General features: G+C 38.4%; 1 protein-coding gene across 2 annotated transcripts in view; it reads right to left on the bottom strand.

Moving 5' to 3' along the window:
- Nucleotides 1-12,998, bottom strand: part of grhl2b (grainyhead-like transcription factor 2b) — a 35,286-nt gene extending 22,288 nt beyond the window's left edge. Inside the window, exons 1-7 of one of the 2 annotated variants that reach the window (XM_036145187.1) lie at nt 12,689-12,998; nt 10,786-10,975; nt 7,712-7,779; nt 6,072-6,444; nt 4,467-4,525; nt 4,139-4,295; nt 1,339-1,450 (exon numbers count right to left, since the gene is read on the bottom strand). In XM_036145187.1, the coding sequence (XP_036001080.1) occupies nt 1,339-1,450; nt 4,139-4,295; nt 4,467-4,525; nt 6,072-6,444; nt 7,712-7,779; nt 10,786-10,975; nt 12,689-12,708 (979 nt within the window). In that variant the 5' untranslated portion in view covers nt 12,709-12,998. The remainder of the gene's footprint in view (nt 1-1,338; nt 1,451-4,138; nt 4,296-4,466; nt 4,526-6,071; nt 6,445-7,711; nt 7,780-10,785; nt 10,976-12,688) is intronic. The other variant, XM_036145188.1, reaches the window with a different exon arrangement.
- Nucleotides 12,999-17,717: the final 4,719 nt, after the last annotated feature.

The following is a 17,717-nucleotide window of genomic DNA, read 5'->3' as shown; positions in this document are numbered from 1 at the left end:
GGGAGATTAGAGGATTTATGTTGGATGTCCCCGCAACGCCTTCAGATTAAAACACTTACAGGTGTACGCGTGTGTTCGTGCATCTCTGCAGGTTAGCCTGATCGGCTGTCTGACGGCCGACGGCTTAGCAGCCACAGGCAGATGGGTGGAGGCTAGTTTGCCTTCAGTTTGGTAATGCTTTATTTACTTTCTCAGCACATTCCGGCATTTTTGCCAATATAAATCGGTCACAATGCAACTCAGTCTGTGTACTTTCGGCTGAGGTTTTAAAATGTTTAAAAAACGCTAGACTTGACGTCATGTCACTCTTAAAGTTTAAAGTGCTTTTAAGGAGATGTCTCTGTTTTTCCAACTATAAAGTAATGCAGTGCCACCCCTCCCCCACCTGCTGCTGCACACTGCCAGTCAGCTGGCTGACAGAAGGTTCCTACACTTTTCTTATTCTTATATCAAGAATAGTTTGGCTGTTTAGAGCTTTTATACTGATGTTGCTCTAAAACACCATTGCTCCAACTTTTCTGGACTTCCATGTCCATTTTTTATGACATCTTGGACATTTAAGTACAAAACATTCAACTAGTGAAGTTTTATGAGCTGTTTCTCTCTCTCTCTCTCTCCCTCTCTCTCTCTCTCTCTCTCTTTAGCAACTCAATAAACAACAAATCATCTCAACTAAACCCAGTTTCATAACATTGTTTCCAGCTTAAAATCCAGAGATAAAATTATCTGGACGCTAAGTGAAATTAAAAGAGAAAATATTTTTTGGATGTTTTGATGCTGCAAATTAAAAATAAAGTTTATAATCTCATTAAAAAACAATGAAAAAATATTTTTAAAAATATTATTATTTTTTAAATCTGATTTTTTTGTTGTTGCTTTTACACAATGGAATATGCAATGTAAAAATGTTTTCCAAAACCCAATTTTCTTGTTTTAATGTCTTTCTAGTCGTTTGAAAACTGCATACACTGCTATATGGACAATATAAAGGGATAACAGGATAACATCCTGTCTAATAAGCACTTAAATGTAAACTACTATTTAAACCATAGTTAAACTTTTCAATTTCAATTTAGCGCTACTAAATTTAGCCAGATTTGATTTTATAATTTTACTCAAAGGGGACATTTCATGCAAAAATCCCCCTTTTTAGCTCTTAAATACATTCTGTTGTGTACTTGGAGTCTCTATGAATGAAGAAAATTTGAATGTAGTCTGTTCATAATATTTTTACTCAGTTATCATATCATAAAACTGTCATATTACTTATTTCAGTGCTTTATTGAGCTGTGTAAGTGTTTGACAAATCAACTAAAGGGGAGCTGGAGAAAGTCTTACCGATGTCCAGGACTCGCTGTTTGGCCGTGTGCTGCCGGGAGTGCCAGTACTTCCAGTATTTAAGCTGCTCGTCTCGGTTCTTGTCCTCGCTGAACACCACCATGATTACACTCTGAGAAGGAGAACAAGGGGGGCAAAATGTCTCAATGGATGATAACTCAAGAGATAATGTCAGACTTTAGGTGTTACTCATGGCATTACGACATCCTGGCCCACATCACGGATTAGTGTTATGATTCAGGCTAAATGACAGGCCAAAATTGTACGGTTGTTGTTTTGCTGGAAGAAAACATTCATAAATCAAAACCAAACAGTTTAATGTACTGTTCACACATAAACGCTTTTTTTTTAACCCGCTTTTTAATGTTAATAAGAGGTTAGATCCTCACTCTAATGTCAAGTTGTCCTTAAAACCAATCATATAATAGATTGAAAGGCACCAGCAGCCTTTTATTTTCATGACAGGTATTATATCATAGCTAATTTACATTGGTTCAAATAGAGTGGCAACATTTAATCCTACTTCTGGTGTCTTTTTTCACATCAAAATACACTGGTGAGCAGTTTCTAAACGAGTCACGTGATAGAAAAGCACATGCTTGACTAAAGATAGTATCGTCAATGCCAAAAGGTTATCAGATGGAAACAAACATCCTTATTATTACAGTTTGTGTAACAATTGTCCAAAATCAAAGAAAGGAAGTAAAGATACCCTCTTTGAGCTAATTTGTGTAATTTATTCCATGCGTTGGAAACTAAGTTCCCCTTTTACTTACTATGTTACTGCTACTATGATTAAAAAAATGTGTATTCCAATTGATACGATGCAAATGTTGAACCCAAAAATAATTACACGGGAGGAAAATCCCTAAAACAACAGGTTTTTAGGGAAGAGGCGTAACCTTTGATACGGTTAAGCCCAATATCATTCCTACTTCTGGCAAATTTAGCTTTAAATTAACCTTTTAATTATACCAACATGTTTCTTTGCACTGGATGCAATATTCTGGAGCAGCCCAGTCTGTAGTCCTAAATTGAATGTACTAGGGGAGCCATAGTCCTGTCTTCAAGGGCCGGTGTCTCTGGTCTAATACAATGGAGCCAAGTGGTCAGTCTGGTTTTACGGAGTTCTGCTTCTGACTTAACTATTTGATTCAGGTGTTTAGAGAGAGAGATCAGCTAAAAGTTGCAGGACACCTGCCCTCAAGGACTGGCGTTTGATACATGGGTGTTAGAGAATCTGTGGAGAGAGCTACAGATTAGGATGATGGCAAGGAGGTCTTCCAACCTTAAAGTCCTGAAGCTCGTTGCAGAAGAGAAATCATCCAAATACCAGTAAACATGCAACGAACTGGCCAGCAAGAAGAGTTTATTTGAAAAAAGGGGAAAATAAAGGCAAAATATAATGACCATGGACCATTTTCCACTTTAAGTATTTACCCTTTGTGAAAGTTCACAACTGTAAAAATAACAATATTTTGTCCAGGGTTGGCCAGTGATTGAAAGTGACCCATTTTAAATCCTGAAATATATATGAATGCTTTTTAGTTCATTAGACAAACCTAAACCTAAAAATAACCCCTTTTCTCGGATTATAAAGTCATCAAAAATCTGTATCGTCTTTTACCTTGTGCAGATAAAAACAAAATATGACTGAGACTAAAATTCATTGACATGTGTTCCCAATTAGTTGGTTGGTATACTTTCGTTATGTAGCAAATACATCTAGACTAATATATATAATATAGATAGATTAACTGATTAGCATAAGTTTAAACCTATATGCAATATAACTATGAAAAGCTTGACAATGCTGAGACATCATCAGTCCATCTGATTGAATCTGACTTCATTGCGTAAATGGAGAACTTTCTGCAGCACGCTTCAATAAAAATCTGTGTTTTTTTTTGTTTGTTTTTTATGGTAACCATAAGCCTCCTTCCAGGTACTTAGCATTGGCGGTTTCTTAGCATTTACAGGTACAGTACATCCAAAAAACAATTATATCACAAGAAAATAAATCTATGTCACTCAGAAAGTGAATCACTGACATATTATATAGATTCATTACAATTTTTTTTTATTTCAAGCCAATTTTTCTTGTAATATTGATGATAATGGCTTACAGATAATGAAACGCCAAAATTCTGTATCTCAGAAAATAAGAATATGTAAAACTCATGGTGTTGCGCCCCATCAGCTAATGAATTCAAGATGCATACAATGGCTTTCTGGGCCTTTAAACCGTCTCTCAGTGTGGGTCAGTAGGCGACACAATCATTGGGAAGACCACTGGCAAGACAAATGTCCAGAAGACAATCATCAACACCATTCATAAGGAGGTTAAGCCAGAAGGTAATTGCTAAAGATTCTTTTTATTTACAGTCCTGTTTCCAAGCGTATTCATAGAAGGTTGAGTGGAAGGAAAAAGTGTATTAGGAAAAGGTACACCAGCAACAAGGACAGCAGTGGCCTTGAGAGGATTATCAAACGATGCTTTCAAAATTTTGGGGGAGCTTCACAAGGAGTGAAGAGGAAACATGAAAACTGCAAAACTGCAGGCCGTAACATGAAAGGAAGGAAGCATCTTAAAGATGTTTGAATACTGAAAAGAGCCGACCAGAGCAAGCGTTCATCCTTTCATGCAAGTTGTCTACAGCAGCTGCTGCACAAAAAAAAGGATTGACTTTTTGTGCAGCAACAGGAAGTTAGAGATATCAAGTATGATAGAAATATTAAAAAAAAGATGGGTAAATAACTAAACAAGGACGGAGACGGGAGAGGGAAATGAGCCACTCACCCGGACTTTGCTGATGGGGTGACGGAGGCGCTTGTTGGCGCTGAGCTCGCTGAGCGTCACGGCGTAAAACTGGCCTTTGTTGAGGTATGTCATGGGTCCCTCGCCCTGCTTCTGACGCAGCGAGCGAGTGGCATCCAGCGTATACTGGAAGCTGCCGCTGCATACACACACACACACACACACACATGCGACGATAAATAACACGGCAACACAGCTCATTCATGCATGCCTTTATGGATCACTTTCAGTCCATCGGGTTCAGAATACCGGCTGCATCACCTTACTTATACACAGATCTGTTGTGCATTAGGAGACTGCAGGGACTTACGCTCCCTCCTGGTGAAATAAGAAGTCGTCTGCAGCGAGAGCGGAAGGTGAGTGGTACTTCTGTTCAAAACACAGGCAAACAAAGAAAAACACGCAGAAAGAGGAAATCAGTCCGGGAAAATTCACTCAGCCTGAGAGGAACTCGTCAAACAATGCAGCACATGAACCAAAAACAGAAACTCCTCAGCAGAGGTTTTTCTCGTGAACTGACCTGAGAGAGAGCAGCAGCAAACGGAAACAGATAATCAGCTTACTTAATGTTACAATTCAGTCTGTATGGAGAGTCTAACTCTGCTACAGATCAACAGGATTTGATATTCTTCATCTGCATTTCCTGCATACAGCTAATTCATTTCATCTTTTGCGACATTTTCCAGCATAAATACTCAGTTTATGTGTCCACATTAGATTTCCATCGTTGCATCGTTATCATCAAAGTTTTGGGATTCATCATCAAACTACATACAAAAGTTGTATCAAGCAACATCACTGTATTTTTTCTTCTTCTTCGTTTTCTCTCAGCACAGAGAGTAGCGCGGTGCCGCTCCTCCCCCACCTGTTTCTGGCACTTACACAAAAGGCAAACCTGGCTGTCTGAAAATATTTCCGGCCCCCGAAAACAACTGCGGTACATTAATTAAAGGTGACTCTTATTAGGGTAGTACTGTTTTAAAAATTTTTTTTTACAGTATATCAACACTTTTACAATAATCATAACGTATTCGCCAAGGACGTGTTACCAGTTTTAAGCAACACCAAGTATAAAAAGATAATTTCTGCTGCTGTTTAAAGTACTGTAGAAAGAAGCACCCCCATCACTGCTACAAAGCTGCATCTGTACTCCGCAGCCGGCTACAGGCTCTAACCAAGTAGGCGGGCTAATTAATATAGCTAATATCTGCTTGTTAGACTTGTGCTACTCTGTAAACAGCAAAGGAATGATAGTTTGCGCTACAACCAATTGGAAACTCCTACAACATTTACTAGGTGTTTATTCTCTGCTCTGTCTTCTGTAACCCCCAGTCTGTCGAGGCAGATGACCGTTCATACTGATCCCGGGTTTGCTGGAGGTTTTCCTTCCCGTTAATGGGGAGTTTTTCTTTCCACTGTCGCTTCATGCTTGCTCAGTATGAGGGATTGCTGCAAAGCCATGGACAATGCAGACGACTCTCCCTGTAGCTCTACGGTTCTCCAGGAGTGAATGCTGCTTGTCGGGACTTTGACGCAATCAACTGGTTCCCTTATATAGGACATTTTTGACCAATCTGTATAATATGATTAAATTTGACTTTGTAAAGTGCCTCGAGATGACATGTTGCATGAATTGGCGCTATATAAATAAAATTGAATTGAATTGAATTCTATACACATTAAAATCTAAACAGCAAAAAAAGAAAACATTGTATAAATAACTATACGATTATAAATGTAATATTGAATGTATTGTTTTAACAGCAATTAAGAGTGTTTGCTGCGCTTCGGTTTTAAATAAAGACAATTAAGCCATTTCTTGCTTTGAATCCTTGAGTCTTTCCTCAAGGTTATCATCCAGAATGTCATGCCGGCTCATCTGAATTTCTTAAAGCTACAGTATTTGATGTCTCACCCCGTCTGTCTCCTCTTCATACGGGCTGTCAGGCGGACTCTGCTGGTCCTCTTTCACGTACGAGCTGTGGTTTACGGCGGTCGCCTCGTACGAACTCTGCTCGTAGACCACCCGCTCGTCTCCATCCATCCTATAGTGGAGCCCAGTACCCGCCATGAAGACGGGGGCGTAAACCTCGGCTTTGACTATGGCCACCGCTGGGGGGGCCCCGTCCGCCGGGGCCTCCCCCGTTGAGCTGCCTATCTGGTCCCGTTTGGGCTCCTGTTGATCGGTGCTGAGTGACAGATTGACCGGGACGGTTTTAAGGACCTGGACACGGTTGTCCACGGTCTCCGTCTCATTTTGCCCAGTGGGATTGTTTGGCAACACTGGTCTGAGAAATAAAAGCAAAAAAACAAATCATGGATTAAATTGGATTCATTACAGCGTTTTTTTTTTTTAAGTGACCAAAGTGGTTACTGGTTAAATAAACATTCACTGTATTGCATAGAACCCCCCTTATTAATAAAAAGCCTTTTCATCTGATCCAAGCAACTATTATGGAAAGGTTACAATGTGATCAGTTATATTAATAAATATGTACATAAGTAACTATAAAATGCTTAAATCTTAAGTAGAATTAAATTCATTGTACATTATTCTGGGCCAGTCGGCTCATATAACAGGGGACAGATTATGGCTCTTGATAAAATTACTAAGGAACAATTCTCAGCAGCCTCCTGAAACGCCCTGAGGCGTCAAGCTCCTTTCGATACCTGATAAAGTCAGGTAGAAAACTGCAAAAGAGACATTTTTCTATGAAGTTGCTCACTGTATTGTTTGCTAATGTTTTGACTTTCCTGTATTTAAAAAAAAAAAAAGTAAGAATGACAGGTTCATGCATGCTAAGATGCACATCGGTTCAATGTTCCATGACTGAGACAGTGATTTACCAAGAAGAGGGGAAAAGGACAGCAGCTGAAACTAATAAACACTTGTCCTGTGTTCAAAGCCCGGACTTTGATTGGTTTAGCAGCAGGGGTTTGGCTAACAAGGTCTACCATTATAATTGTTAGTTTATAGTGTTGGTTTACTACGGTTCCCTCATAATTTAGATGTAGTGCGGATTACAATTAGCAAAGCAACGGTGAAAAAGTTACACAACAGTAACATGATAAATGAATCGGTCTGAAAATTATCAGGAAACTTCAGCAACAACTTTTTAAATAACAAATGATAAGGGGACACATTACTAGTTCGCTAATAAACCTTATCATTATTGGCTACAAAACTTTATTTTGCGCTTTTTGCACGACTTGTTTGTGAAAAACGCAGCTTCATATGGTGTACAAAATCTTCTGTTTCTGCATTGGTTGCTTTATATTTGTCCTGAACGAGGTGAGCTGAAAATCAGTTAAGAGATCAAGGTTTAAAGTCAAACAAGACTCACTCATCTGGCACATTTTTCTCTCCCATACGACCATGTTTGACTATTACTTTCCAGGTCTATACATACTAGTTCTTAGAAAAACAGATTTTTATTTTTATTTAAGCTACTTCATATCTAGCCGTGTTAGCTTGTTCCTGTGTAATACATAATTAGGTCCAGGTTCTGATGGCAAACAAAGCAGCCAAAGTTTATGAAATTTAAACTATCAAACCTCTTTTCCGGGTCTTCGGGAACTTCAGCAACTTTAGGAATCGCCAAAACTCTCTTTTCTTTGGGCACCTGAAAGTACACAAAAGGGGAAGAACGGTCAAGAGCAGGATACCCTAACAGGGCATGTATTTCCTGTTAATTACAGGTGTAAAATTTGGATTTTCTTTGTGGGACATTACCAAACAATGATTGTTTTTTAGAAAAAACAACTCCAAATCATCTTTGCATTGCATTTTTTATTTCCTGTGTTGGATATCTTCCTGAGGTTATATAACTCTTGACAAATAAGAATGCACAACTGACCAAACTAATGATTAATGGTTCATGTCTCAAGAAGTTCAAACTTATTTGGCACAGAGTCAGAATTTGACTCTTACGATCCCAAAGTAATTATGGATTCTGCCAAGGATGGCAAAACCGAGGCAAATCTGAGGAGTGAAAATATCATCTTTACAGCTTCAATCTGCCCATTTCAGTGTTCTTGTTCGAATGTTGTTATTTTATTATCTACAATATCCGCTTGTCAATCCAAAACAACACCCCAATAAAATTCCCTCCAAGCTCCTCTTTAGATGGTTGTAGAAAACAAACACTCGCCTATAAATGAAAGATGAAAAGAGGGTCACATTATGAACTAATTTTGACTGTACGGCATTATAACTACGATTAGATTGGAATGTCAACGTCACAATTTGAATCTGTCTACATGCTTAGATCTAAATTGGTCTAATCTGATTAAATACATTGGTGAAAAAAGGTTGAAGGACCACTTTGAAACCACATCCGATCTCAACTGGAAGAAGAAACTCTGCTGGATATCCATACTGATGTGGAAAGGTCAATGTGTTAGGAACAAAAGGATGCCATTCATTGATAAAAAAAATAAAAATGATCCCCCCTCAGAGGGCTTAATCCGGTGTCACAGGGAAAGTGAAGCTGAAAAACCGATGCAGCAAGCTGGTCCGGTTTGCGGAAATGTCATTGCATCAGCTCAATGGGGCACTCGGTAGCTTGTATGGCCCCCATGTGCTTGTATGCATGCCTGACAACGTTGGGGCACGCTACTTATGAGGTATTGGATGATGTCCAGGGGTATTTCCTCCCAGGCCCTGACCAGGGACATCACTGAGCTCCTGGGGAGTCTGAGGTGCAACCTGGTGGTGTTCTGTGGGCTTTAGGTCAGGGCAGCGTTGGCTGTGCCAGTCAGTGGTATCAATTTCTTCATCCTCCAGGAACTTTCTGCATATGCTTGCCAAATGGGACCGTGGACATTGGCCACATGCGGTGCCACAGTGGCACAAGAGTTAGGGAGTTCGTCCTACAACTGGCGGGTTGCCGGTTTGATCCCCTGCTCCGATCGTCACAGTCGGGCAAGACATTTCACTCGCTTTCCTTGCTGCCTGATGTATGTCAGTCTGCCCCAGGGCAGCTGTGGCTACTACATAGCTCACTACCATCAGAGTGTGAATGTATGGGTGACTGACTGTAGTCGGACTTGATAAAGCGCTGTACAAGTACAAGTCATTTTCCATCATGCAAAAGGACCCACTGCAACAGTGACGGGACTTTAGCTTTACCACCCTGGGTCTGTGCTTACCTCCATAGATATGCCTCCCCAGACCCCAACATTGATCCACCACTAAACCAGGCATGCTGAACGGTGTTGTAGAGGAAAAGAACAGGGCGAACAGAGCCTGACGATTCCTGTGTTATCTTTTAAACGCCAGTCGAGCTCCATGGTGCCGGACAGTGAGCACTAGAGGTGTCGGGTCCTCAGGCCACCTTCATTAAGCCTGTTTCTAATAATTTGATCAGAGACGTTCACGCATTCTCGCTGGAGGTCACTTTGTAGAAACTCTCTACAAACGGCGCATCCTGTTCCTCTTTACAAAGGCAAAGATACCAGTTCTGATGATGGGATAAGGACCTCCGATGACCCCGTGTAAATAACCAAACAAGGACACCTGTCCAACCTCCATAGGGTCCAGGTATCACCTCATGGTACCAGTAGGGAAACTGACCCTGGTCAGATGCAAAACTACTGAAAAGTCAAAAAATGAGGAGGGAAAACATGTCTGTGGCCTCCGCCTGCAGAACCTTTACCTGACTTGATATTATGATTAAAAGGCGTTCCTTTATTTTGTTTTGAGCAGTGTATTTCTGGATATGAATTGGAACTGTATGTCTTTGTAAAAAAAAAAAGAAAGAAAAAAAAGCTGAACTGAACTGAATTAAATATGGTTGAAGTGGTATGTTGGTTTATCAAACCTCAAAAAACAAAACCGAACACAACCAAAAGCTGAAGTTTGAACATGTTTCGGCCACATTTGGCTTATTTCTGGTCTAAATAAAGACAAGGGTGTCCCATGTTAGGAGGGATTCTGCTTGTAATGCCTCAGCTATTTAGGTGATATGCCAAGAGGCTCCTTAAGTATGTAGTACCAGTGTCCAATTAAGTATCTAGAATGGATGAAATCACTCAAGTTCTTCCTTATTGGCTTCAAAGCAATACAATTTAGTTAAAGTAGAAAAATGTATAACAGAGGTTTGCTTTTATGTAGTCGGTTAATGGTTTTTGATTTAACCGAAGGTATGGCCTTGCTTTAAGATTTTCTGGCATGCCTTGTTGTTTACCACATAGTTTTGTGTGCTGAGGTGTGGCAAAATATAAATATAAATCATATACCTGGATCTGTTGGACATTTCTCATTGATAAAAGAGAGCTCTTTCTCTCCACTGTCGTCGGATGCTTGCTTTGGATGGGGGATTGTGGGAAAATAATTCACTCTGTGCATTACATGGATACCGTTTTACCAATTGGTATGAAATGATTTATCAGATTGTATTGTAATTTTATTTGGACTGAATTGGACTCTGGAAAATAATCTGATTACATTACGCGAGTGTACTGGAATAAATTGTATTTTGAACGCGGATCAAATTAGATGCTATCGTGCTGGGTATGAATTGGAGCTGCTTGTCTTATAAAGCGCTTTGAGATGGCATTTGTGGGCAAACTAAACTAAAATCAAATGCTAGAACATTGCGATCATTGTCGTCCACTGAGACCCGTACCTTGTAGTAGTCGTACAGCAGGCCCAAGGCATTGGCGCTGTCCTCGTCCCCGTTGATGCTCATCATGGCCTTGGTGGCGGCTGTCAGTGGGTTCTCCAGGTACGACCTCCACGCCTCATCCTCGCTGGTGTAAGCGCGCCTCACGGCGGGGAAAGAGCTCTCGTTGGGAACAACCACCACCAAACGCTTGCTAGAAAGCAATTCAAACGAAAGCCTTTCAGTTCTTATTGATTCACCGTGAAACACCCGCCGCTTTTAGCTTCTCTCCAGTCAATTCTGCGTTTTCCGCTGATGTTTTTGAAAGTCTTTATCTTAAATGATCCATTTCAAAAGAATTCAAAGATTAACCGATAATCTATAGCTGTCAGATGGGTGTGTGTGTGTGTGTGTGGGCGCGTATGTATGTGTTTGTCTTGGCGCTCTTTAGTCCCACTTAAGCGGAGATCAGAGACTAGTCAAACACTCACGGTGTTGCCACAACATCTCTCTCGGCTCAGCCAATCAGAGGATAAAGCTCAGAGTGTGTCATCTTGAACTTGTACAATAAACAACACCGCCTCCTCCCCGTACACTTTCATTATTTTAATGCAACACAGGTAGAAATTAATCGGCAATATAAAATGTGCCTCCAGTCTGAGGTTTTCTTAAAAAGAAATTAAAACCACTAAATGTCTAATATATATTCACTTTATGAGAAAAAATAAAATAATGTACTTTGTGTTGCAACTTTTAATTTTTATATCATAAAGTACCTTCAACCACCTTTTCAGATTTTGGCTTTTTTTTTTATCTTCTTCTTTCCAGCAAAACAAATCTCTTTCTTTCTTAACTGATTTTAGATTTAGCAAGACAGGGTCCCCACCCCCCAAACACACACACACGTTTTTTTTAATTAATTTTTTATTTTATTTTATTTTTGCATGTTTCTCCATGACAGCAGTTACCACGCTCACATAACAATGAAACATCTGTGAGCTCCACCGGACTTTTGCAGAAACTATTAGACACTGCGTGTCAAAAATAGTGAGAGGCACCTGCTATAGCCACTGATGAAAAACGCAGAAAACTGAACAAATTAAGGAGAAAATAAACAATAAAATATTTCTTGTTTAGCTTATTTATATTTTATCTATCAAACTGAGTATGGAGTATTTCTATTATGGAAATAAAAAAGTAAAGAAAATTACTATAAGGAAAATTATATTGAAAATTATATTGAAGTGACAAACCATAGGCCTACCTGAAATTATTTTAATTAGTATTAAGTTATTACACTTATTTATGTTAACATTAGCTTGAAGAAATCATTAATAGAACCAAAAAGTCAGTTCTCAAAGTTAAGCACGTTGTTATAGCTCTGTAAAGTAAAGTCTGAAATTGAGTTTACATGTTTTTATTGTCAAAAGAACACTTAGTAGTTACGTTATGATTAATAGTTAGTGAATAAATCCATTTAAGTTATAAAACACAAGAAAGAGGCAAAAATAAAAGCCCCCATTCACAAATTAACCAAAGAAATATTCTAAAAGAGGGCTCCAGGAGGGACAAAATGTTCATAAACCAGAAGTAGAAGAAGTAGGCCTATTTATACAAAAATCTACGAATAAAAAAAAACCGTAGAAGGAGGAAAAAAAGCTGTCCTGGTACTTTGAAGACTTTTTCATCAGTGAAAAATGGCGAATTCCGCTCTAACGAAATCCACAGCGCGAAAAAAATGTGCGTGAAAACCCATTTTTCTCCCAGATCTGAACGCGTCAGGACATTTGTGAAATAAAGGTGATGTATGGACCGGCGAGTGAGCGCTTCACTTCGCCCCACAGCCGACGCGCCTGGATCAGGAAGACAAGTGTCTCCCTTCGTCCACAACCCATCTAAACTACTCTCCACGGGCTCGATCACTTACTTGTCTGTCTCCTGTGACATATTTTTGTTTCCTCTACGGTTCTTCCTTGTGGAACTGGACTTTCAAGTCGGAGCAGGTAGCAGAGTGAGTTTGCCAGAAGTTGGGCTACAGGTAAGTCGACTTTTCTCGCCCCGCGTCTTTTCTCCCTGCCCCTCTCCGGGACGGTCTCTCCCCTCCCCGCTCCTGTCCTCCTCTACCTGCCAGGTAAAAAAAAAAAAAAAAAAGCCCTTCCCACCTGGACCAATAGCTTTGCCTCGACTCTTCTTCAGTTTGCATGCGGCTTAGGACAAACATCGACAAACATCCTGCTGCCATACACTCTAATGTTTGCCTTTTAATGTCCGCTTTAGATGAAATTCTTTCACTGTGAGAAGAATTGAAGGTGAGCGCCGGAGCCGGCTCTTGATTGGCTGATGCTGAGCAGAGCGGGGCTCTGATTGGCTGTCAGGTTAGGGGGGGCGGGATAGCTCACCTGCAAGAAAAATAAAAAGACATTCAGGGTCATTTCCCCCCCTCCTTTCATCGCAAACGACTTCAGTTTCGTACCTGTAAACAAACCCTTTTGTATCCACATGGGTAATTAGGTCAATAACAAACATTTTATTTACATTGCGTGTTTCAAGGTAAAAATCAGAGCACAAAATAGCAAAAAGGCACAAATAGAAAACATGTTGAGTAAAAAAAAAAAAAAAAAAAAGCCAGGTAAACTACAAAGGGTCTTGTTTATTTTATCTCCTTATTCTCTTAATATTTACATTTGATCATGCCTCAATTAGTGTCCACTTTCCATGTAAAATCCAACATTTTGTGACAACAAAAAATATATATATATCTACCCAGCAGGAGGTCTCTTTGAGTTATTTTTGTTTTATTCGGGGGTCCCTAATCTGTCATATTTTAGAAGAATCAGTGAGCCTGAACAAGGATCTAATAAATAAAACAGATAGGCAATAATGTAAATAAATAAATAAATAAGTAAAAAATTAGGCCTACATTAGATTATACTATATGTGAGATCTGGGTGATTTTTCTTTACAATCTCCATAATTTGAGACCTTGATTTTGATCAGTCAATCACAGGTTCCTGGTGTGTTACAGAAGGTCGGAGAAGACCATAAATGTATGATGGTACATCACCAGACTAATCGGCAGAGGTGGGACATGGGAGCACTGGGAGAAGTTAGTCAAAAGTTTTTGCCCCATTTTGGACAAGCTGTTGCCTTTCCACCTCGTTTTACTGAAAGGAGTAACAGCGACGAGATTACTGATGTTTCTTAACTGATAACAGGAACAAAGAGCACTTTCAAGCAATTCAAAAAATAGATTGTGTCAGTGAAACTTTTAATGATGACTTTAATCTATATGAACAGTGAACCCAGGTTTTCATCAATTGTAGGGACCAAACTATCTGGAGCACAAACACGAACCTCTGTTTCATCATTGCTCAGATAGAGAAAATTAATATTTCAAACATTTAAGTAGGGCTGAAACTTCTAAGGTTTGACATTGGTGTTTAAAAATGATTGAAAGCTGAATATCATCTGCACAGTAGTTGTGGGAGATTAAACTTAACAAGCTTAAAAACAAGTAAATGGGGCTAAAATAAAACAGAACCCTGTGGAACTCCATGCTGAGAAGTAATCAAAGCTGAGGCGAGTTGACCCAGAGTCAGTATGACACATGACCCAATGATCAAACCAATAATAGATATTTAACTATGAGCACCCACCTGTAAATGTATTGGTGTCACATGACATTTTCTTTCAGTAGACTGTGTCGATAATAAAAACAACAACCACTATTAAGCATTTTTGTTTTGGATAAACTTTACATACTATTACTACTACAAACTATTACTATTATTATTATATTACTATTACTATTACATACACAAGCACAATCTCACAAACAACTACAGGTGCTTGGTTCCATGTGTTTACAAATTCACTTCCATACAATAAATCCTTACTTTTTCTTCAGCTGCCACATTATACATGTCGTATTAAATAATACTACAGATACTTCAGCGATGGTATCAAGGCGCTACTTTTTTGTATCTGTTATACTATATCCGTTGTGCTGTTCTTTTTACATCTCTCTTTGCAGGTGATGAAGCAGACTGAAGATGTTTTATCATTCTCTCCCTTTTGTCTCCTCTTTCTTTCACCTCTTCTCCTTTTTTTCTTTTCTTGTTTTTCTTTTCCTCTTCTACTTCTACTAACATGAAATACTCCCTGAATAAATTATAATAAAACTATGCTTGTGTATAAATCAAGCGGAGCACCATGGCGAAAGCAGTACTGCTACACCTGAGAAAGTAAAATCTGTTGGGCTCTTTTTGGCACTAAGACAACAATTCTTGTTGCCACATTGTCAGACAGGACTATATATATATATATATATATATATATATATATATATATATATATATATATATATATATATATATATATATATATATATATATATATATATATAAGCGTGATAATAAAAAATTTATGGTTGTCAAAGTGGGAGCAAAAACATGACCTTGCAGGACTAAATTGCATCCTCCCCTCTTAAGTGACATAAAAGTAACTTAAGGTGTCCAAAATGTATTATTCAAGAACTGAAAAAAGAATTGCAGAAAAGTTAAGATGTGGAAAAACAGGAAGATGGTTTTATAGGATTAATTAGGCAGGAAACGTGAAAGATTAGAACATAAAGAAACTATACTTCATTATACTTTTGAAAATATAAATGTATAATACAGGGAGTTGTGTCCACTGTGGGGAGGATGAAACAGTAGAACCAAATATATTGATATTTCTGAAATTTTATGTATGAAAGAGGATTTAAGCTAGAATTTCAAAATATTAAATAAAAGTTTAACATAATAGGCACATTGTAAATTGACTCATAGAGCAAAGACAGAAATTAATATAAAAAAGATTAATAGAATTAGATTTTTGTACTATGTGTACGAACATAATCTCTGAGGAAAATTTGTTTTGACCACATATATATATTTTTTTTGCTAAAGTAGATAATTTTAAAGCAAGAAAAAGCAAAAAGGCGAAATGACCACCACCCCATGCATCCAATGAAGCATTGAGTGGCAGAAGCCTCCTTTTCACACCAAAACTTCAGGTATGAAACAAACAAAACCTAAAAGGCATAGAATGTCAAATGAAAAGACCAGCCTTCGTGCAACTTACCTTTCATAAATGAAAAAAAAAACACATGTTTATTTCCAGAAGTCTAAACAATAATAAGGAAACCTGATTTGTCTGGTAAAGTGGTCTTACTTTATACGCATCTACTGATTTCACCTTTTAACCCTCTGATTTTTTTGAATGGCTGACCTGTGTGGTGTTTAGGTGGTTTCAGAGCCGACCCCTGGCAGGCAGGCATGCAGGAGCCCTGTCATTAGCTCACACAATGCCATTGTCCTCTTAATGAAGCTATTGTATGAAGAGATCCCAGCGCTTGGGATTACTCCGACCAACAAACAATGAATGTGTGTCTGTGCGATGCAGTGAGATACGACTGAAGTGGGGTTCAACAATTTGGGATCCCTTACACTAAATTTTCTGCCCCTTTTGTTATGTTATATAACATTATTTACACCAATCGTTTTTTTTTTTTTTGTCTTAGATGGTAATTTTTACTGAATTCTCTGGGTATTGGAGCAAATAATCTTGTACATGTGGTGCAGAAAAATAAAGAGGATCTGGAGTTTGGGCATTTTTCAAACTAGTTTGGTTTTTATGAAAGGGTTTGCAAGACAAAATGACAGATTTTTACTTATGAATGGCTTCAGTCTGTCATATGGAAATACACAAAATCATGGAATAGGTTCGGTTTAACCGTCAGCGACAACCTGCGCGTGTTTGCGTGCTTTGCAGATGATGATCACCCACTATCCTCCTTTGTCCAATTTGCTTTCCAGAGCACCTGAGCTCTTTTTGAATGTGTGTGTGTGTGTGTGTGTGTGTGTGTGTGTGTGTGTGTGTGTGTGTGTGTGTGTGTGTGTGTGTGTGTGTGTGTGCGTGTGTATTAGAGCGAGATTACTAGATAAATACAGGTGGGGTTCTTTTCTTCCTGCAGCACCGAGTCAGAGAGAGCTCAACAACACAAAGAGAGGGAAATTAAACTGCCCTGTTCAACTTTAAATGTTATCTCTGCTGAACTTTATTTCATAGTTTTTTTTTTTTTTAGTTAAACCAGATACAGTGATCTCTCATGGTCTGTGCTATAAATAGTTTATTGGAAACTCATTATAAATAGACACAAAGATGTAAAAAAAAAAAAAAATATCAAAAAAGACATAAAAACAAGTATTCTGAAAACATTGAAATAATCAATTACCTTCTGTTGGCAAACATGAGGAAATGCAAAAAAAAAATGGCACAGAGAATAAAAACTACTGTCAAAACACTCACATTGTTCACGCTGGGATTACCAAGGAGTGACCATCAGGGGCAATGGCTACAAATGTCCTGCCCTGAAATGTCCTGAAAATTATTTTTTTTTATAAATATAAATGCAAGACAGGAGAAAACGAGCTTCAATTAGCTGCCAAAGGTTTGTATTTACTTTAATTTAAATGTCTATCATTTTTGTTTCTGTCATAGTGTCATTTTCAGTCTCTGCCCATTCATAAACATACCTAAAAAAATCCTGAAAATCAGTCATGGTGTTTTTTTCTTTGTGCCGCCAAGAGATCGTCCATGTTTAACTCAATTCAAGACTTTCTTTTTGCATTTCATATTTTCTTAACTTTTACCTTTTTTATTTTATTTAGCCTGTATTTTGATTGAAAAACATTGTTGGAATATGCCATAAAAAGTCTCATTTTGTATTTGGCCACAAGTCATGCAGGGACCACAGAAAATATGAAAATGTGTAGAACAAGGTGTTCTGTTAGATAAAATATATCTAAAATGTAACCTTTTGACCTATATACAAAATGCAATGCGTGAATAAAAACAAAAGCATTATCTCCTCAGTGAAACATAGTGGTGGCTGCATCATGTTGTGGGGACCT

The sequence above is a fragment of the Fundulus heteroclitus genome, chromosome 13 (genome assembly GCF_011125445.2).
Source record: "Fundulus heteroclitus isolate FHET01 chromosome 13, MU-UCD_Fhet_4.1, whole genome shotgun sequence".
Taxonomy (NCBI): Eukaryota; Metazoa; Chordata; class Actinopteri; order Cyprinodontiformes; family Fundulidae; genus Fundulus; species Fundulus heteroclitus.
The sequence above is the reverse complement of the archived record's forward strand: the minus strand, read 5'-3'. Positions and strand labels throughout refer to the sequence as shown.